The 23,497-nt window shown below is 40.2% G+C and overlaps 1 protein-coding gene across 2 annotated transcripts in view; it reads right to left on the bottom strand.

The window, feature by feature from the left end:
• LOC144520559 (copine-9-like) overlaps positions 1-22,530 on the bottom strand; it is an 87,202-nt gene extending 64,672 nt beyond the window's left edge. For both annotated transcript variants that reach the window (XM_078254342.1, XM_078254343.1), the window contains exons 1-2: positions 22,451-22,530; positions 20,854-20,894 (exon numbers count right to left, since the gene is read on the bottom strand). In XM_078254342.1, the coding sequence (XP_078110468.1) occupies positions 20,854-20,894; positions 22,451-22,530 (121 nt within the window). The remainder of the gene's footprint in view (positions 1-20,853; positions 20,895-22,450) is intronic.
• Between the last annotated feature and the right edge of the window lie 967 nt (positions 22,531-23,497).

The following is a 23,497-nucleotide window of genomic DNA, read 5'->3' as shown; positions in this document are numbered from 1 at the left end:
AACATATGTGAATTATTTTGTTTAATCAAACAATCAACACTAACTAAAGGCTCTAATGGAATGTATTAATAACTGGCCAAGTGTTGTTGTTTGTGTCTAGACGGGCACCATCAGCCACTGTGTGCTTTGTGAAGTTTGGACACTAGCTCTAATGAACTTCAGACTGTCTCGACCGGCAGACAATTAAAACCACATTTTCCCTCCTAATTAGCAATTAACAGAGGGGAGATAACAGAGAAAGGGCCGCAGGCAGCAAACCTTTTGGGCATTGTGTCTTTAGAAGAAAACTCTCTTTTCTTTGTCAGGTTGTTAACCATACGAGAGGCATATAGTGCTGCTTAAAAGGGTATTACAAGTTATTTACTTTGTGAATCACATGTTCGCCTTCAACTAGATTACAGAACAAAAAAACAACACAGACAAAGACACTCCAGGGTTTAAATTAGCTTGTATCAAAGTCGTATCCCAACTCTCTCTGGCCCAGCAACTGAAATGATGCAGAGTATGTCTCTTTATCAGACATCAAAGTTACAGGACCTTGATGTTTCCCCAAGGTTGCAGAGTGACATCGCCTCAGCCCGACAATGGGCTCAGACTAATCCGCGTCGCGGCTACATCAGTGCCGTCCGTGTCCTAAGAACCTGACTGATTGTCTGCTTTATGGAAAGTGACTGGGAAAGGAAAGAGCCCATCTGGTCAGCCATGGAGAGACCAAATCACTAGGCAATTCGTTGTCTCTCCAATTCCTACTCCAACTACAACTCCTGACAATAGTCTGGCTGCAGGACGGGTACCCAGGTGACTCTAAACATGAATGAATCGGAATTGAGCACAAATCATACTAAGTTCTTACGTAGAAGAGAGGTCTGCTAGGACAGAAAAATGATGGCTCTCCTGCAAAAAAGCATGCAGACATTTTGAGGGGCAGTGGCAATTTCTTTTTAATAAAAAGGGTACCGCCACACCCACTGTAATGTCCCAATGCCTCCTCCTGCTTCCCTCAGCTATTTCTTCCTCTGTCTTGGTCACCTCTTTAAAGGGGGCATTGTCACTGCAATGTGCAGCATTATATCATTTTCAAAAACACTAACTTGCCTTCAGGGAAATATCAAATATACCTGCACAGGAAAGCTCCATATTACAAGAAAAACAGTAAAAAAAATTGTAGGCTGTAATTACATCTAAAGCTGGCGCTAGCATAGATTTCCCAGATAAATATTACAATGAAGCTATGTGTTATTGTTATATAAGGCAACACTGTATACCTGCCAGCAATGCAATTGTATACAAAATAGTCTGGATCATAGGGAGTATATTCCCAGGATAAAGCCTGACAATCAGCACATAGCACAAGCGCAGAATGTCCGCTTTCTGTGTGTTGTCGTTCTCAAAATCCCTTCATTACGGGAAACAGCCTTCAAGCTAGCAAGCTACACTCAAAATGGCAAGTTTAAAAAAAAATCTGGATTGTGCAATAAGGCAGGCCTGCTTGGTTCTTTCGGGGAATGATTGTAAAGATTTACAAAGACTATAGGTGCATCTCATAACCCTTAAATTGCCACCTCGACTCCTTCATTTTCCTCCCTCCCTCCCACCGAGGAGGAACGGGAGAGACGCGAGGAAATCATGTGAGGAGAGAGGAAACGAGGACATCTGATGTTATTGTCTGAATAACAGCATTTATTTCCGTGTAACAGCAGTACTTTGGTGTACTAAAAAGAGCTGCAGCAAAGACAACATATTGTATTATTAATAATTGCAATAATCTGATCATTTATATTTATGGATTTGGTCCAGAGGGGCACGTCTTTCCACAGCGAAAGAGGAAATAGGACAGCGACTCAAATGAATTCAACCACTATGTGTGCACATCCTTGACAGAAAAAAATGTATGCAATGCACTTTGTCACATCTAATTTATCTTTTTTCACAGATCGCTACAGGAAGTAAAGAACATGTAATCTACATGCAAGCCCATTACGGGACATTTCAAATCTTTCTGTGTCAAAATGTCCATCCAGTTAGTGTGTCAAGTGTAATTGAAAGTGGCAGAGAGTACTTTCGGACTCAACTGGCAAATGCCAGGCGAGCTGAGAGCAGTCACCTGTGTGAAGTTGTTTTTCTTTTTCGACTGGGGTATATTCTTGCTGCCCGTCACTTGGATTTGTACTGCAGGAGAATATAATCAGAGAGTAGGCAGACACAGACAGGATGCCACAGGCTTACTTACAGGATGGGGGCACAAGCTGCTCGCTGTGAGGTGAAACAGAGAGGTGGTCGGGTGTCAGTTGTGTGGGGGGGGGGGGGGGAGAGCTAGAAAAGGAGGACTGAGGGAGGACAAAATGGAATAAATAAGGGGAAGGACAGGGAGACAAGTAATATGGAATAGGAATGATAGATAGAGAAATTGGGTGGGAGAAAGAATATGGAAATAGATGAAGAAAGAGGGGCAAGACAGGTAAAGAGATTGGATGGTTGGATGACTGTTTGGGAAATAGAAGCAGAGCGGCAATCCACTGTCAGATTGTGGCAGATTTCAGTTGGAAAAGAAGACTTGGCTGTCAGAAATCCCTCTTACAGCAATGTTGATGAGGCAGGGTGGGTCCACATCCCCACTAATCTATTGATCTGCTGCCAAGAGAGGGATACAACTAGAGAGCCCCAAATCTTTGGAGGCCAATTCTTAAAACGTCAGTGAAGCAGCTATGACAAAGCTGCATAACTGGGAGCCAATATACTGTTGGGAGATACCCTACACCAGGCAGGGCTATTTTCTGTGAAAATCCAGCCATTTTATGGGCCTAAATCACAAAGTGATGCTGCAATAGTGAAGATTACCCCATCAGCCTTACCTGAGATTGCATAAATTTAAGCCTGACTTAAAACAGTAAAGTTGCAATCCATAAAAACAGAAACAAAGAGAAAAGAAAGCTTAAAAAGCTCTGTAGAGCTGAAGGGAACTGCATTCGGGACATACTACTGCATGGGTCCATTTTTAAAGCAACACTATGTAACTTTTAGCTGCAGCTGTAGTTCCAATGAGACAACCTGTAGGGGGACCGAAGCGGGAAAAGTTACATAGTGTTGCTTTAAGTTGCAAAAACATGGATAAGAGCAACATTTTCATTCTCATTCCAAGGGACAGAACAGCCATACTCTTATGGGTGTGTGTAAAGTAGTGATGTCCAAATTAAGCTTCATTAACCATTAGTTGTATTTGTTGACTCAAATAGATGGTGCTTCTGGATTAAAGAAAAAGAGTCAAGGAATAGCAATTCAGTGTGCTTTCAACCCTTTTTAGAACAGAAAAGTTTGCCATCTATTTGGCTCAGAAAATCAAGAAAATGCACTACTGTTAGGTACAGAGCGCAAGCTTTCGGGCAATTAGCCTAGCTTAGCATAAAGACTGGAAGAAGAAAAACAGCTAGCCCAGCTCTACCCAGATTTTAAAAATCTCCCTACCAGCACCACTAACGCTCACTAACACATACAGTATTTTGTTTTATTAACATGTACACAAACTGAAATGTAACCATTTCCTGTCCTTACACTAGTTAGGCTATTAGCCTTTTGTTTCCATTTTTATTTGGTTATTTGTGAAGGGGGTGCGTTCAAGCTAAAACAGTATGTTACGATGCATAACATACATAACCATGTTCAGAACGCTGAGAGCTAAACATGTAACCGCGCTAAATGTCATGTGTCTTTCAAACCATTGCTGACCTAGAGGGGATTCCTCTTAAAATGATTATGGCCGTTAAATATTGTGGGTGTGAGAACAACCATGAACTTCTGAATCAACGGGGGCAGCTCACCCTTTCCTCAGATCTCATCAGGAGACCTCGAGGGTAATTAGAGACCAGTGACCTTTATTTAGATGGTATGACTCAGGCCTTACCTTTATTCACCTCCGCCACTGAGAATTATAATTGACCTGCTTACTGAATGTGTAGGCTATACCAGTGGTTCCCAAAGTGAGGTCTAGGGACCCCCATGGGTTATTGAGTGGGTCCCTTGCAAAAAGGGGAATAAGTATTTTCACTATAATTCCATAACACAATGACAGAATGTATGACCATTTGTCACTGGTTTCATACACTTTCTGGAATAAAACATCTAAAAGCAAAAATCCTACCGGATGTTAGACGGATGTTAGAGGAAATCTTAACAAACGGGGGTCTGTGGTCTAATTTGTGTTATTTTAGGGGTCCTTGACATGAAAAGGTTTGGAAACCATTGCGCTACACAATGAATGAGGAAAACGTTACGAACGGAAAATCTAATTCTTTGCCTTCCATCATTTTATTTTTATCTTTATATTGTAGATATTGAACAAGACGGAACAAACGTGCTAACACATAACATCAAACAATTTCTCTCATCTTGTGCCATGACAGAAATTCTGCTTCCTACTGTTAAAAAGCAATTTTCACAAACACTCAAATACTTGCAGCAGCAACCTGCATGTAGAAAAATGCAGCAGTACTGGAAATGCAATACAAACTTTTTTTTTGTCTTAATTCTGAATCACATCAAAGCAGCCTAAATCATATAGGTTATGTATCGGAATAAAAGTCTTCCAGATGAGTCATTGTAAAACCACAGCAGGCACTAAAACAGAATTTTATAACAGGACAAGGAACAAACTCAAAACTAAAAGCACACCTGCTGTGCTATAACTAAACATTAACTCCTACCTGCTAGTGAGTCAGAATCCTAAAGCAGATACAACAAAATGAATGTACAGGAAGTATCACATAGTTTATGTAATTTAATAAACATGACTCACTAACAACGCCATGAGAGAAGACTAATCATAATTGATTCGATACACATAATTGTTATTTCATTTAAAATACTCCAAGACTGGTCGGAGCAGGGAGGCCATCTCTCCTTCAGATTTTAGTGGAGTGAAACTGCATGTGGATGAAAACTGTCAGTACTCCACTGGCAAATGATGTTACATAAGAGAAGTGGGATGTTTCATATGGGAGCCTGATAGTGGTGTAAATGGTGGAGGATAGAAATATAAGTGTAAGTAGTGTGTGGCTTTAGAAGCTACACAGTGAGAGTATGAAGCACCTAAAAGATTGCATCAATTTTGTTGTGTTCTCTCTTAAACTTTCAAAGTTTTAATGAACCAATGTCAGCGATGATTTTCTTATGATACTAGAACTGAAAATGATATCATTGTATCAAATTTGAATAGGAATTGGAGCCGGAAATTACGCTTCTTGAAGTGCAAAAGGGTCACACGAAAACAAAGAAGAAGCGATTGGGAATAAAAAATATCTCATGAATTCTATTATTTTTAATCTGGGTCCAACAGAATGAATCATACAGATACGTTTGTCTCTGACCAAGTACCAGCCCAAAATGTTTTTGGGGATTTCAGTTCTTCTTAGCTAGTGCACTTCAAATGGAGAGAATTTTAAGTCGCTCTGCGAAATGCATGAGAGCTGTTTGCATCTCTCCAAGGGTAACATCAATGTGGTGAGGTCACACATGCCTAGAATATGTTAAAACCTCAATAACACAAAGGGCCAGCATGAGTATTCAACTGACTAAAAGCAAGGCAGAACATGGTGTATGAAAAGAGCTTGGTTTCAAAATGAAACATCCATCGTTTAAAAAAGTGACACCTACTCTAAAACACTGACTGACAGCATTAATTGGTACACAGCACGCATTAGAACTTTCCAAAAGGGCTTACATAACTTCCATCCTTGGTGAACAAAACACCAGTGTAAAATCATCTAGTGATTGATTGATTGATTAGATTATTATACTACACTGGTGCATAGCCTGTTCAAAATGGGTCCGTTCGGAACGCTTGGCCCTCTTGTGTTCTTGCTTGCAGCTTTCTCCAGAACCGCTCATCCAAACAACTTCACACTCGACACTGCGCTTCCTTGGGTCCTGAGCAACACAAACACACCTGCCACGACATAGCCTAGTTGCGTCCCCTAGCACTGCTAGAGCATTTGTTAACAGCTAGCTATTTGGGACCAAACAAATGTGTTCATTCCGAAAAGTTACATCAATGATTCTTGAAATGTTTGAGTTTGCTACAATGTAGTCTGAATCGAGAACATTTCCAGGATAATCACTGTGTGTGTGTGTGTTGCCGCTGTCTAACTTCGTTCTCTTCGGGAAACAACAACAAACCTCGAGCTAGCAAGCTAAACGCAGAAAATAGCAAGTTAAAAAGAAAATGTGGATTGTGCCACAAGGCAGGCCTGCTTGGTTCTTTCTTTGAATGATTGTAAAGATGGGACACGCCAACAGTGTTGTTGTCATTACTTAGAATTCCTCATGGGGGCGACAGAAACTACGCACTATAGCTCTAACTGAAAGTAAAATCAAAGAATAACATTTTTTTTTTCAACTCGAAGAAAATCGTCTCTGTGTTGCGCCCCTGTGAAGGGGAAAATAGAAAGTAAGACACAATAAAGCTTCAGTCAAGTCCAATGTTGTAATGGACGAGCGTAAGCCACACATTCCCCTACACAGTCCGAACGAGGCATTAGAAATCAAAACAGATCAGCAGATCACAACTTGTACTTAAAACAGGAAACAAATACTTAGGGAAATAAAGAAAATACGGCATTTTCCCCAAAATCTTATGAAAGGCAAATTAGACAGTATTATAGACACAAATCATCTTTTTATCCTGTTCATCCTTTAAGCCTCTTTTACCTAAAAAGGTAGGAGCAATTGATTACCGATTTACAAATCATAGTGCAATTTAACTTAAGAAATGAATTACCATCTTTTAAACCAGGCAGTGCAATGAATTAGAGCATTTTAACTTCACAGTTTTAACTAAACATGTTTATGCACATTTTTAAGTAACTTTTAACATATATTCCCATTCAATGTATTCATAATCAAAGCATTTTTATCACCACTACATCTGCAGTCTTTTTTCAGGCTGCATACAATCCCAACAACCTCTATGAAGTAGAAGGGCACTCAACTAACACAGACCTCCACCAGGGCTATGCCCTATCTCGCAATGTTATCGAAAGTGAAAATTAATTTGTGTATCCGCCCGTGAATTGGATTTGCTCCTTGGTGGAGGTAAGGCAGCATCCATTTCGGGGATGTGGCTGATGAGTAGGGCAAACCAAAACAGTAAAGTTGCGGGTCTTGAACCAAAATAATAACTACATGGGTTTGTAAATATGAGAAACCTTATTCACATAGTGATTTGAGCCATTGTTAGTATAAAAATATTAATTAGTGCAGCTTTGACACAATTCAGTTTCTATGAGAAATTAGCCAGCAACATTAAACAGGAACTGCACTGGACTCAGTTAAGATCACATACAAGGGCGTAAATCCCATCTAATGGTTGTCCCCCCCTAGAAATATCATTAAAACAATGCTGTGTATTGTAAATAACATAATGATGTATACTTAAAATATCTGTGTAAGTAGTAAAACAATACAAACCCCAAAAAATACTTTTTAAGTTTAGAAACATTTTGAGTCCCCCCTCCCTTGCCTCACAGTGGTTTGGTCCACTGCCTGCTGTACCTTAGGATCTGCACTCGACTCACAGTCACATCGGGTAGTGACAGGTATGTATTAATAAGTAGGCGGTTCAAGGCTGTTTTATTCACAAACATCGGATGAAGTTGTTCTTTTCTCAAATAGAAATGATGCTGAGTAATTAATGAATTAGTCATGACAAAAAGTTCGCTATGTTAGTGTAACGTTACCTAGCTTATTTAATAGCTTGTTGGATAGAAATGCACCCAATACAACTAACATTACCACGGCGATAAGCCTAACGTTATGTGTGTGAACTGATATTAGGGTTAATATTGAAGATCTACACTTGTGTTTTGCTGAATATGAAGTTAAGTGGCTGATCAGTTAAATATATATCCTCTGTCCCAGACGAAACATAATATTTATGTGGAGGATGCAAGATCATTTTATAATTATAATATGACCGCGTGGTGAACCTATGAAACTAACTCATATTTAGACATCTGACGTTAAAGATTTGTGCTGTTGTTGCCCAGATAAAATGAAAAAAAACAGGCATAAGATCTTTTTTCAGTACACCAAAACGCCAAGTAAGTACAATAAGTCCTCATATCAAGACAATTTGGTAACATCTTTATAAGAATGGGTGCTTATGGAAATAGCCTACTAACGTCACTATGTCACTGGCAAAGGAGACAAAGAACTGAGGAACAGGGAGACCAGGGACAGTCAGGTGTAGAGTCTCAGGTAAGTGTGTTGAGCTTAGTTCATATTTTTGGAGGTGTGTGTCTGTCAGGGTGAGCAGATGAGCTTAACTAGTGGCTCACTAATTTATATTATGATCAGCTAATTTAACAAGTGTACAAAAGCATTGTATTTCTTTTATATGGGGAAATATTTTCAAAATAAGTCATTATGTTTTAAGGTATTTTTGTGGCTTGATTGTAGACAACTTAGAAAGAAATAAATGGTTTTAAAGAAGAATATTTTGGTCAATTTAGTCAGCTTTTTCATTGAATTGAGAGAAACGCTGAAAAGAAGGATAATGGTACAGTCTCCATGCTGCACTAATGATAGTATTAATTCATCTGTGTACACATGTCCTCTACGAGTATAATTGTGGCTGAATTATTTGTGTCCCCTTCAAAAATTGCTCTTCAGAAATGTTATATTTAATGTCCCCTCCTACTGTTACATCAGATTTACGCCCATGATCACATATTGTAACTAGGGCCGCTGGCCAAAAATGAGACACATCCAAGATAAGAGAAAAAAAATCTAATTGAGACCAAGAACAAATTTCAGCGCTGCAACCTTGAATATTGCATGCCTGGAGTTCATGGTCTCCAGGCATGCAATATTCAAGCATGCAATATAAAGCATATGATAGGAAACATAAAAAGTCCTTCAAAGAGTGAAAAGAATTATTTGCATTGTAACCCAGCATAAGAATAAAAGTAAAAAGAATAAGAAAAGTGAAAGGAACTGGAAGCTTTCTTACTTGCAGTGAGGAGAAGCACAGAATTGGAAACACTGTATGCCGTCTCTCATATATGTTTGCCTACTGCTCTCTATATTTAGACTTATCCATGTCTATTTAAAAAAAATCTAAGAATTCATTCTTTGCAAGCCAGCATCCTAGTTCTTCACTTCAGACACACATTGTTTGCAAAGTTAAAACATCCCCCATGTGTGGGCGGATAATGAGAGGCATCAGGTAATGGTAAGAAATAAATTGAATTTACACAATGACCAGGCAACGTGATACAATGTCCCCAAGGACGAACACTGAGTCATCAATAAATTAGATAAGGAGAAGTGCTTCAGAGTCTTTGCTTTGGTATCTTAGCACATTTTTGTACAGCGCTGCAACACACGTGCAACAGCGCGCACACACACACACACACACACACACACACACAGCTCAAAAGGGATGATGACTAAAAGGGGAGAGAGGGGAACCCAGTTGAAAATAAATAATTCCAGTCTTGAGGAAAATCTAATCAGGGCCAAGGCTCTGGCTGCTTCAGGTGGAAGAAAAAGGATTCACTGCATTGAAATTAGAACTGGGTAAATAATCATCTGATATGAAGTGCCATCAAAGCGTAGAAGCTTTTGGGTTCTGTCTCTAATTTGCTCTCTCTTTCTATTTTTGTACGTGTCCCAAATGTTCAATCATGCGCTTCCATCTTTCATGTCGGTGTTGTTATCTCTCGTGGGTTCTCTGCACTGTGGATCTGTCATTGATCACTAACTTTGATCCCTGATGATTTCATGATAATATGCACTCTCATCATCGCAGCCTTAGAGGCTCTCACAGGCTTCTTTCGGTGCATTTCTCAGACACTCTGTTTCTCACACTGTTTGGCCTTGAGCGTGTAAGTTTCATTCTTGAGCTTAGGACCAGACCGTGCTGATTAAGACTGTGAAATGGTTGAAAGCTCAAAAAATAAGGTTCTTAAGTGGACCTTGAGTTAAGATTTTTCCCCTGTCAAAATCCGGTCTTGTTTTAGCCATTGCAACAGTTTTACTCTTCCTCAAATAACTTCAGAAAGCTCAGTCACTCACTGCTGAAAGGACATAATGATGCACACCTGTTTTCACTTTCGCTGATTGAGCAACAGGCAGACCTAAAAAAACAAAAAAAAAAAACATCCACACCACTGTATGGCTGAATACTTTTAATGGAACATAACCTTGTAGATTTCAACAACCTCGTGATCTGTTATTTGTAGAATCTGATAAGTTACAAAAAAACATTGGACTGAGATTTATGTAATACATGAATAAAATGTTAATGTTAGTAAACTGGGCCTGGTGAGACGATAGGGAAGCAGCCTTTTGTTCAGCAGCAAATCCACACATTTGAAAACTAGAATAAGAATAAGTTCATTTCCATGCATCTGTTTTTATGTCAAAATATCGCCAAAAAACGTTTCTACGCTTGGTTGGGGTGGAAAAGTCCATCGATAACAGACACAGACTTGGCAAAGAAATGTATGTCAGCACGTGACTTAAACGGTTAAAAGGTTCAGCTCGACCGAAGAGAAGAAAACATCAGAACATCAGTGTGGGAAGATGACAATACAAGAAACAAACATGAATGCTATTTTGAATGAGAATTAGCACCACCAACTGTTTATATTAATATTCAGCCTGTTCTTATGAACCATTCGTTCAAAAAGCTACGAAAAGTTAAGCACTGTAATTTGTAAGCATTCCATTTTTTTGCTGTATTCCCTACATTGACGGACGCTGTATAAGAGCGCGGCTGTCCTCATAGGGAGGAGGTCAGAGTGGATGGATGGATGTTAACATATACGACTTTCAAGCCAGAGTGCGGCGTTTGCTTCCCGGGGAAACCTATATTCGGGTAACTGAACCAACAACTACTGCTGATACAATGGAGGTCTGTAGCTGGCGTCACGAAGCTCTGAAGCGGCTTGAAGCTTTAGCGCGTAACTTTTTGATATTAATGAACGTCCGTTACATTCAAGCCATTGCCAAATGAGTTGCTACAAAGCTAATTAAGTCTATCAGCTCCACACAACTCTCTCCTTATTTCTCAGTAGTATGTTCAGAAGATTGTGGCGTCCGGTGACTTTCCCGCTCAGAAACTCGAAGATAATTACCTCCGTCATGTTTTTTTAATCCTCTGTGTCCTCCTTGGCTACTAGCAACTGCATGGAGGAGGAGGGGGGTGTGGGGGGGGTGGTCATGAAAGGCTTGTATCATGTGGACGCGCTAGTTTTGTTGTCATTACTTAGAATTCCTCATGGGGGCAGCGGAAACTACGCACTATAGCTTTAAACAAATAGCCATATGGAGCTCGTAGCCAGCCAGCGTCATGTGACCACCCAGTAGTGTTAATTTTGTCACCTATTTTTAATTTAGTCTTAGTCTTAGTCTTGTGCCAAATGTCCTTGTTAGTTTTAGTCATATTTAGTCATTCATATATCTTTTTTTTGTTAGTCAAGTTTTAGTGGACTAAAAGTCTCGTCATTTTAGTCTAGTTTTAGTCAAAAGAAAACTCAATATATCCAAAAGCACAAAACGACTTGTTGGTGAGATTAAAGAACGGCTTGTTTATTGCTAAGGCCATATGGTCAAAATTAAATGATTTATTTATAATGTAATAATATCTTATAACAATCACTTATTTCACCAGTAAATTGCTGAACATCCACTGGATAGGAAAAGGGTATTTTACGATAACTTTGAATGCACCACAAGGCTTACCAGTTTCAAGTGAAGTGTGTGTGTTGTGTTGTTTTTCCAACAAGGGCAGGTGGTGACTGTAGGACGTCCCGCTGTTGAATCCTTTACAGTAAAATACAGTCATACTTTACACTGTTACTACTAGCTAACACTAAGCTAACGTAACCTGCTGTCAAGTTTAGTGTTAACTAGCGGCACATGCAGCATTGCTGCAGTTGCCCGTAACTTGCCTGAATATTCTATCTCATGATGAAAAAGTAGAGAGTCAATTGTGGACGAAAATGAGAGATTTAAAAAAAAAAAAAAGGTCGTTGACGAACATATTTAAGCCTGTTTTACAGTTCTGCGGAGGCTCCAAGCAGAGCTCTCGCCATAGCCTACGTAAGTGGCCTGAAGTTTATTCTTGTGGGCTGGTGTGTGCGTCGAGCCGGCATGTGTGTGTGTGTGTGTGTGTGTGAGTGTGTGAGCGAAGGAGAAGTGAGAGAGTGACGGCGATTAGCTTTGGAGCGAGTAGCGACTCTAGAGTCATAGTGAGAGAAACAAAGTGTCTCCCCTGTTCTTTCTGACCACGGTGGAAAATCTGTAGCAGGAAAAGTTAACCCTCTCCTTGATTTCATGTTATTTATGGAGAAGGAGAACCAGGAAATGAGTCAGGGGAAATGCAACGCTACCAAGCCACGGCCCGAGCGACGTGTAGTTACATTTTTCGAGAGGTGCACTTCAGGCTACTGTGTAGGGTCCAGCGTAGACGCAGAGGGGTCTGTGGGGGTACGCCGTTGATTCTACGTACAACCATAAAACGGCCTTTAGTCTCGTCATTAACACTACCACTCGGCGGTCTCCTAATTTCGTAGGATATCACACGTTTTGGTGTGCATACATTTTCGTTCGATATCATTCATGAGAATACGTTGCAATAAACATTTTTTTTATGGAAATGTTTTTAAAATTTGTGCTTAATTTGGATTGAAACCTGGTCATTGTTTTTTATGAGGATCAGGTGTCAAAATTGTTGTTGATTAATTTTCTATCAAGTGGCTTATTGATTTGATCGATTAATCAATGTTTCACTATCTTTCTCATCTTTGTCATTTGTCATCCACAATCACTTAAACTATGTGTGGCACTTGATATTGGTAAATACATCAGGATGGGATGTGTTTGTTGATGTGGGCAGTTTCAACTTCAGCTAATCAGTTAATTATCTTAAGGTATTTTTTTTCTCTTTGTGTCTTAACTACCACCTTTGACTCCTTGCCAAGAAGCCGTCTAGGGTAGAGCTGCCATTTTTGTTACATCTCCTCCTGGAGTTAGGTTTAGGATTGTAACTGAGTTTAGTTTGGGGATTTTTTTTCTACTCTGGGCTGGTTGGCTTGTTATTTTGCCCAGGGCTCTCACTAAAGTTAGATTTAAGCTTCTATGTCTGGCAATAAAAGCAAAAAAAGAAAATGGACTCGTTTTCTTCCTCATCAAGTTTTATGTCACTCCCCTGGACTAACTTTGGGTTGTAATATACAGTACAGCTGACCTGTTTTACTGAGTGCTGGTAAGGATGTCATGAGAACCAATTCTTTGGTACCAAGTTGATGCCAAAATTCTGAAAACGTGACGATACTCATATTTCTTCAGTACCACAGGTACTTTAGGTACCGTGGATGCAATTTATCCGGACCTGACAGGGGCAGCATACACCTACAAGTGTTCAAGTCTGCTGTTAAATGCAGAAGAACAACAACACCTACCAGCATGCAAGAACAATGAAAAGTGCTTCCTCTTCGTGCACACACTGAGGGCTTGACAGCAGTTAGCCTCTGGCTTTACCGTACATAGAGCAATGGCTTTCATGAGTTAGGCCTACCCAGAACACCCAAACCGCAAGTGGGTCAGTTTCTCTCTGCCGTTGTTTTTCACCTAGAGCCTAACGTTATCTACGACAGCTGACATTAGCTAACGTTAGCACTTGTTCCAGCGAACCTCTGCCAGACCAGCATAACGTCACTTAAAAGTTTAACCAGCCCGGTTCATATGTTAAAGAACATCGGCAAAGCAACACAGACTTAACTTAATATCAATATAAAAGGAGTGTACGTTAAAGTAAATGGGATTCATTGTTTTGTTTTTTACCGTGGTATCGAGAATCGTGGAATTCCACTGGTATTGGTATCGACTACCACATTTCTGATATTGTGAATTCCCTATTGTCTTATAGTTCTGAATGATACCAACATCCCTTTATTTCAAAGTGGATAGACATGAAAGAGAGATGGGGGATGACACGCAGCAAAGGGCAGCAGGTCGGATTCGAACCCTGCTGGCTGCAGGACTCAGCCAACATAGGGGCGAACGCTCTTACTGGGTGAGCTAGAGGTCGCCCCAGTAGTTAGTAATTATTGCCATTCTAGCAGCTTTGATTAGGCAGGTATAATTTGATTAACTCGTTTACATGAGAAGTGGAAAAGAACGACTGATTGACCTGCTCAATCTCCTCTCTCCTGTATGGCACCCACACTATTAATTACTTCCTTCCTGTCATAAATTGCAGTCACATTACTGCCATGGCACATGGCTCCCATGTAACTTTGCTGCCAAATATCCAACAGCTGAGACTGGGCAGTCGTAACTGCTGGAACCAAACAGCAGGGAGCAGCTGTGGCTGTAAACAGAACTGAAGGTTTAAGGGTTTGTGATCCAACTTATGAAAAACACCTGGACGAATCCATTCACATATATGTCCAAATAACACTCTGTGTTAAGTGGATACAACAACAGCAACATTTTGTGATATTGTAATGGATAGGAACATGGTAGAGTTTCTGTCATGTTATAATTATGACTGGTGTTGGAACCAAACAATGTGCTTAAACCTTCAGTCAAACCAGAAGCCTAAAAAGTCGCACCTCGACGTGAAAAAGGTTTCTAAAATGGAGAAAGTCCATTCAACACGAGGCGAAACATGGTCAGGCTGGTGGAAGGTCTAACAACTGCAAGCCGCAGCTTCACATCGTCAGCCATTGGCTGAGGTGACCTGAAAGCACCATGCTCACCGCTAGGTGAATGAGGAGGATATAAGCGAATGTAGCCCGACAAACCCCGTCTTTCCACTTGTAGCTTTCGTTACTGAAAGGATGACACTTCGCAGTGCTGCCGAGAACTCCACAGCCTCACCTCGCCGGTCGAGTTTGAGCTCAATAGCATCTTCGTGGTACTAAAGGGGGGTCCTGGTGAAGGAGATTTTCCGTCTCTCACCGAATCTGCAGAGGGTAACTTACCCCGTTTTCCAAGGAAAGGAGGACGTCGCGTCTTCTACAGTCGACTCTGACAGAGTTCAAAATCTAACTGCCGGAGGGAGCTTTTCTGTTTCGTTAAATCACAGGCCCGTGTTTTTAACTCGCTTTGTTCATCGCGGAAGGATCCGCCAAACAAACTAAGTGAACTACACATCCAAAGTAAGAGGCTGTATAGTGTTCTGGGAAGATTAGAACAGGGTGTATTATTAATGAGTAATTTGCTATTGTTGCTATTGGTGTTGCCATTAATGTGATCTGATTAATACTGAGCTATTGCTACACGCTTTGATTATTAATCTGTTTGGCTATGAATGTATCTCTGATCCCGATATTGTTGAAGTTGTGTTGAAACTGTGTTGAACTGTAGCTTTTACTCCCCGCCGTGGGAAGTTTACTTACTGTACAAGTGGAGCCATAATCCTACCCTCTCTCAGTCAACTACGGCATTGATATAGCCAAAACACTGTATATCATCCCCATGGAACGGCTGAGTGCAATTATTGTTACCACAGAATCAGCTGTGCAATCACAGAAAAGAGCGGGGAAAATAACCCTCTCTCGTTAAACAAAACCTCAGATTCTGCTGTAACGTCGAGTTAAGTTAGAATCTCGAGTAAACAAAGAGAGCGATTATTTTCTACCCACAGAGATCAAGATCTTCAAGTGTTTTCTTTCTTTCAAGTGTGTTTTCCCTCCATTTCTCTCTCACCCTCTACACACACACACACACACACACACACACACACACACACACACACACGCGCGCCGAATAGCTACACAGCTAGCACATAGCAAAGTAGCTAGTGTGGTCCTTTGGCCTGTAAGACGTTAGCCTGAAAGCTAACCGGCTAGTCCTAGCCACACGGTGCTGCACCTAGCACCACTACCGCCCTCTTGAGGCTAAATAGTTTTGTGCAGCTCACAGGAGTAGCCATTTTTGTAGTCTTTGGGCTACATCTCGTCACCTCCCCCCCCCCTCTACTTCACACACACACACACACACACACACAGCTTGTTTGCTTTTTGTTGTAGTTTAAAAAAGGGTATATTGGTTTTAATTGATCGAAGAATTATTGATTGGCCATTGATGATTTTGAAGTCAATAAATTCTACTATACTTTAAATAGCAGTTGTCTGTGATTATTTGTGTACTTATTGTAATAACAAGCTGGTTAAACAGGTCGTTGCTTGGATTCACCCTTCTTTTTGTTCCTCTAGAAAATACCAGATAAATGAACCAAATTAATTAAGATCTGTATTTTAAAGGAAACACCATCTAAATGAGACTGTTTCACAGTTTGATTATTGGTCCCTGAGTTCCAGGGTGGTGACCCACCCGTTTTGATCGTTTGTCAATTTGGTGAAGTTATTAATACGCATATTCATAACTTGTTTAATATTGATAAAACATCTTTGATAATTTGCCAATGATTGAATATGTACCCTACCGATACCCAACACTGGATTTATAAATGGGTTAGGGCTAAGGGTTAGGATCGTTCACATAAAGACGTTAAGGGATAAATAATCGGTTGCAGCGCAGCTACTACAATTTCCAGAACGTTAGTGTTAATGTCGTCAGATAGCAAGTTCTTAAGCTTGTCAGTCATCTCAGCTTCCTATGACGGCCTCGGTTTGAGAGTTACTTTGCGCTTGTTAGAGTCAATAAGGTCAGATAGCAGCAGTTAACAAAATTATTGCAAAATGACGCACATTTTTTCCACACAGTCTAAGGAAGAGGCTAAGGGCTACTGTTGTCTTAAATAATTATAAAGCCAAGTAACAGATTGTCATCTTCTACATGTTATGTGCAACATTATCATATTTCTACACTGTAAGTAAGAGATAATGTACAGCAAGCTGGTCCCTGGCTAACTGTAAATTATCTGGGCCAATCAGATCAGCAAGTGAAGATGTTTCAGCAACCACTGAAATACTAATAGTTATCGCCTCAATTAGTGTGCATATGAAAGCAAAACATATACAGACTATACTTTATACATTATAGTAATGGTTTTTATTCTCTAGTCTCTTATGTGCACATCCAACCTTCTACTGCACATCTTAATGCACTGTACAGATATTGTATATACACTTAAGCTGCAGATGTATGCAAATGTTTCGTCTAACTTATTGTACAATTATGTTTTTAAATGGTTTTCAACCAGAGAGGATAGAAATATAAGAATTTTATTATATAGTCCCACTTGCTCTAGGTGCATACACACAAAAAAGGACTAAATCCTGAATCTCTACCTTCGCTCTTGCCTGTGGTGTCTGTGTTACTTAGGTTACAATTGATAGTGTCTCTCCTATTACATCTCCCAGCTAGTAAGCAGCTCTTAGCACTGTTCACCATATTGGCTCATGTTGTGAACCAAAGAAAAGGCTCACCTCTTCTTCCTGTCTGTACTGGTTGGAGCCCAGTAGTATTGATGGGCATAATGATTCTTTTCACAAAATCAGTTCCTTGGAGTTGATACATGTAAATGTATTTAACCTTTCGAGTTTTGATACATGCAAAATATGGCGTCAGTTTCTCCGCTACACTCCGTTATAGTACATGCACGTTCAACAGCTAGTGCTGCCCGCCCCACAAAACTTTTCTTGAATACATTACCAGTCATAAGTTTACATTAATAAAGATAAAAATTGATTCAGCATCCCATGTGTAGCAGGGGCCCCAGTTCGGGTAAATTTGATCTTGTTCAGTTGGTAGCTGCCAGGCTGTCTCGACTCGAATCACTCGTTGACGTCCACATTCGAGACAATGATTTCCGCTCATTCATTGGTTGTATCGCTTCCTATTTTTGAGCAACTTCACCCCCATAGCAGGCAGTGTGAGCAGTGCCCTACGATACCAGCAATTGCGTGGGAAATATGAGTGGGAAAAGTCGGGGATTCATGAGCACTCAGTACATTCGACAGGCTGACCGGGTTAGGGTCGATTAGTCGACTAATCGGTCGTTTTGGTCTTTGTAAAATAAGATATTTAGTTAATTAGTGATTTTTTTAATGTTTTTTCATGCATAATGACTTATTTCCAACAAACGTATGTACACATCTCTAGTGAACACACAATTAAAGTGGTGCTGTTGCACGATTCCTGTCTGTCGATTAAATCAACTAAACGATTAGTCAACAAAATCATGTGTCAGTCAACTTAGAATTCCTTTAGTCAAGGACAGCCCTAGACCCGGTACAAACTGGACACTAAAAAGAGTCATTCAAAAAAAGATTTCTTCGCCCATCACTACCCAGTAGCTCCTCAGGCTGCCCTCACATCTGTGGCCCATCACTATCAGCCGAGCCTCAAGACCAGCCTAGGCGAGGAGTTAGACAGCTGTGCTTTCTAGCTGTGATTTGTGTAATTAATTTAAAAGCCTGGCTGTCTGGCTGATTTGGGGGTACCATTTGTCTGAGAAAGTTGCACCCAATGGGCTCTCGAAGGTAACACACTAATTTTCTGTTCAGAAGCAGCTGGACTTTTAGCTAGAAAGCTTTAGTGTCAAAAGGGCAAAAGGGATAAACACTCAAACTTGTAACCGAGCAGTTTGGAATGCAGGTGAAGAGAAGATGCACTCTCTGTAATTTTGTTTCTTTGGCTCTTCAGCTTTTTGAAGTATTTTTAGAGGGACAAATGCATTCCGTCTTGTTGTCGTCACGTTTCCAACTAAAGCACTTTTCTGGCAATCTTCTTCAGCCTTATCTGCTACACTTTTTGCTGTGATGATTGTGTTAAGAGTCATCTGTGAAGCTTAAGCTTGATTATTTTTGTATTATGGATTTTAAACATAGCTGGAGCTGAAGGAAGGTAGTTACGACGATTCTCGAGAAGTGCATCAATTGATCCCTTGTTAAAAAGGCAGTGAAGTTTGATTCAGAATGTTTCACAGATGACAAATGACTGAAGCACCGCGCGAACGTCTTCCGTCCCACTTTTACCCTCTAACTATCTCTCTGATAGCCTGTACCATGCTCCTTTTGTTTTTATTTAATGCCATCCAGCCTTTTTTGTCTCTGCATGTTTTATTCCATTATGTTCTTCACTGGGTAAGATTTTGTGCTTTGAAAATATAAAATGTATATTTAAGAGCTTCTCGGTGATGCTTCTTGTGAATTACTGGTGGAGTGACGACCAGACTTCTTCCTTAAGAGAGATGATTGGCCTTGAAACATCCGCAGCATCAATCGGCTATTCACAACCCAGAATCCAGCATAAAAAAAAACAGGATAACGTAGAGAGCTAACGTACCGGAGTATACGTAACGTTATCTCCTCTGGAAAGGAGTTTAAATAAAAAAATATTGTGTAGGAGAATGCAGCCATATTGTCTATTGTTGTACACTGAGTATCTTCAATTAAGTATGTTTGAAGCATTCAGTGAATAGTTTCTTTTTTGCTCTATTTTAAAAAGGTGCCCTGCCACACAAAACCGTTCTTACTTGTATTTTTTGAAATATGTTAGGTCCATATGTGTTTGTGTTATGTCGTGAATGTGAAAATGAACTGCTACCTCCTCTGTCAGCTCTAGCCACGGAAAAGAAATAAGTGGAGAAATCAGGCCAATTACAAAAGCTGGTCAGTCTGACGTGGTGTTGCCTGAGCTCATTACTATTCATGAGCTCGCCCAGTTGCGCTGGGTAAAGGATGCTGATAGCCAGGCTCTCATTGGCTAGCTGTTAGCCAATCAGAGTCAAGCAGCTTAGCTCGTTGAATATTAATGAGAACTGGCACAAATCAAGTCTTCCTGCAGACTTTCTATACCACGCTAGAATGGCTTGAAACAAGGTAACCAAGGCATTTTTTTCCACAAAAAAATTTGACAGAGTCCATGGTAGAACTTCAGACATTACCACAAAGTAATGAAATACGTGTGGCAGGGCATCTTTAAACTTTGTCAGGATTTTAAAAGCTCCTGGCCCAGCCTTGTGAAGCTGTTTCCTGCAACGCAAGCAGCAGGAATTGCATACTTTGTAATGTTTAAAACTAAAAAAAAAGCTAGATTAAAGATGAGTTATTAAGTAGGTAAACACATTAATTAATTTGACCACATGTGGGATTTTGTTAACAATTGGCCATGGTTTAAGCAAGATGATACCCTCCAATTTGTACGTTCCATGATTGTAATGTATTATGATGATTCCCTTGTTGCCGATATCTTTGATGTCTTGAGTTACATTTTCCACATTGATGTTTGTTTCTGGTTTCCATGAAATCCTAATACTGGTCTTCATTTTTTTTTTACTGGGGTTTAAGTTGGAGAATGTAAATTTAATTAGCTATACACAACTCAGATACGTGGCTAACTTTTGCAGCTTCAGAGTCCTGCATACGAGACATATCCTTCCACTAAATACCATAAGAATACCGCCAGCCTTGTGTCTTCATTGAGAGAGAATATATACGAGGGGTGAATGGCCACAGGTTAATAACTTTGCATTGTCTTCCAGCTCTGCCATCCTCCTTTCCTTAATTCCTTCCGCTGTCATTTTCAGCCCCTCTTTAGTCTTGTCCTTGTTCTTTATTCTCCCTCCTCACTCTTGTATTTTATCAGCAGAGGTGTCACCTATTGATAGCTCTGACCTTCTTCAGTGCAAGAGCCAGAGGAGAGACAGTAGAACACCGTTTATTAGCCTATATCTAACATATTTTCTTGCTTTAAGGAAGAATGCTGGTGTATAAAAAGCACGTAAAAATGAATAATAAAATGCAACAAGTGCATGTTCCAGTTTAAAGAGACTTAAACAATAAAATAGGTCAGTTTCTAAAGTTATAAGGAACAAAAGAAATCAAAACATTGTTCTATTAATTCCAGCATTTCAGACAGTAAGGGCTTCTTACATACCAGGATCGGACTTGGAGAATGTATCCACATCCAGCAGACTCCTGTGGTAATAGAAAAAAACGCAGGTAAAAATGGATCCTTTCAGTCCATTTTTTTTTTATTGTTTTGAGATAATGTATTCATTCATTAACATTTCCCAAATTCCATTTGTGTCTCTGGTTTTTGGCTCCCCTGAGTGTTTCTAAAAGTCTCAGCAAAGCCTGTGAAAGTTAGGTCATGGTCAGATTTCAAGTTATTCCGTGAAACCAATTTCTAAAAATACTGAGCTGCCAACCCTTTTCCTAAAATGCAAGCCACAGCGAGCCAAATAAAATAGTGTACACTAGGTTACTCAAAGGCTGATGACAATCCCCAGGAAGAGGACGATGAAGTAATTAATGTTAATGTTAATGCAATGGTAATATAGGCAGACTTATTAGAGCCGGTCTTTATATATTAAGCTGAGACAACCAGCTGCTGGCTGTAGCATTTGTCATTATGCAACTTAAGATCCTACAAAATACAAAATAACTGACAATAAAAAATGGATGGAAAATGCCATAAATTCCAATATACTGTTATACTATACTGTATATATATTGTTAAAAATAAGACAATAAGATGTCTGACATGTAATTCTAGCTGTTTTAAATATTTTTTTGGGAGGGGGGACTTCATCATCTATCTCCCCATCTGAGCCCACTCCCTCTCCCAGGTTTGGACTGTCTTAACTCAGGTGTCTGGCCACTTCAAGTCTGGTTGATCTCAGGAGGGGACTGTAGAGGAGCAGCATATATTCATTATTCAGGAGTGGATTGGAGATTCAGTCAGCGCACCGCCAGGCAGGCAGGTTGACAGTCCACAAAACCAAGAGAGAACCTGGGTTTTATTGCTTCGTCAGTTAGTCAGCCAGCCAGCTAGCCAGCCAGCCAGCCAGTCGGTAAGCAGAGCAGCCGACCATGCAGCTAACCTGCCACCAAACAGTATATTCAGGTGTGCTGCTTTGTTTAAAGCTTATAAAAATCAACATTAACAATGTATTTTTAGGATGATTATCACTGTAGGACTATTTACAAACAGTGTTTCCACATTGTGTGTAACATTTTATGAAACTGCATCATGCACTAGACCATCTATACCCAGATGTTTGTGCATGCATGTCAGTGAATATCAATGGTAATCTACTTAGGGCATTGACTGGATCTCATGAAGAAATCAAGACAGTCTAAAGGATTTGTAATCGCTCTGATGCACACTGGAGGCAGCTGATGGGCTTAACCGTTTACCTGAGAGCAAAGGGCACCAGGGAGTAAAAACACAGAGACAGACAGATTCACACAAATGCATTGTTAGTTACTTAATTAATGTTACCGATTTGTTTTACAGAGGTGGTGGAGATGTGGACGCACATCAGGGAATAACATCAGCAGGAGGCATCACAGGTGTTACATCAGAAGTAAAAAAATAACATTCACCACAGACACATCTAATTAACTTCTGTCACTCTGATGCTGCTTGATTGTTCATCTGAATTTCATGTCAGACAGATTTTACGTTGCAGACTTTTATTCTGGGTTTAAACTGAAATCTATTTATTTGTATGAGAGTTTGACCTTACCGGCACGAAACGGTAACTTCTATTTTAGTTGCAGGGACTCTGGTGTTGAGCGGATCGAATTCCCCTATTGATGCCATCATCTCGACTCACGACGCTAATGAGCATCCGCAAAGAAAGAAAGAAGAACAAGAAAAGATGATCATTCACAATAGGATCGTGATTGCAGTAAATCCATTGTCGAAGAATCTCCCACTGGTGTTTCCCTTCTTGAGCAGCGGAGGAGGGATAGAGAGAGAGACGGACTGCCAGAGAGAGAGAGAGAGAGAGAGAGAGAGAGAGAGAGAGAGAGAGAGAGAGAGAGAGAGAGAGAGAGAGAGAGAGCGCTGTGAGGCAGATTTAAAGTTCATTCATCCTTTGTGCGTTCAAGGTGCGCTCCTGGTGTCTGTCCGGGAGGAGGAGGAGAGCGCAGCCAACCGGAAGCACCGGCAACAGCACCATGCCCGCTCTCTCTCTCTTCCCCCCCCCCCCATGTGTCATTTATTCACTAGACATACACTCACCTGTTGCATGTCACCTGTTACTCATCTAGCTTATTAACGCCATTGTTTCCGAGGCATCAATTGACACAATTAGTTACTACCTGACCCAGAAAAAGCGTGTATTTCAGTGTTTACCTTTATATAAACAGGCAGTGATAAATAGGCCACAGACGGAGATCACCAATCAATGACCATTAACAAAACATAAAAACATTAATAGAAATGTTGATTACACTTGAGTAAATAAAACCTGGACGATAAAACTGAGATATAAGCGCTCCTATTCAAGTTTATGTTCTGCTTGTCAACGGTTGTTTGCTAAATTGCTATTAAACACAGTTGAAGAGGATTTGAAGTGCTATTTTTGGATCTCAATTCTTATTTTGGTGCTGGTGATTTTCCTTTGGGGCTGGCTAAAACCTCTTTGGGGGGGGGGGGGGTGGTTAAAGGAGACATTATCATGCTCATTTTTAGGTTCATACCTGCATTTTTGGGTTTCTATGCATGTTTAGCAAGTTAAAAAAAAAAAAACATTTTTGTCATACGGTCTATCTCGATTCACCCTCTG

Source organism: Sander vitreus, chromosome 7 (assembly GCF_031162955.1).
Source record: "Sander vitreus isolate 19-12246 chromosome 7, sanVit1, whole genome shotgun sequence".
Lineage (NCBI taxonomy): Eukaryota > Metazoa > Chordata > Actinopteri > Perciformes > Percidae > Sander > Sander vitreus.
Note: the sequence above shows the minus strand (reverse complement) of the source record. Positions and strands in the feature narration are given on the sequence as shown.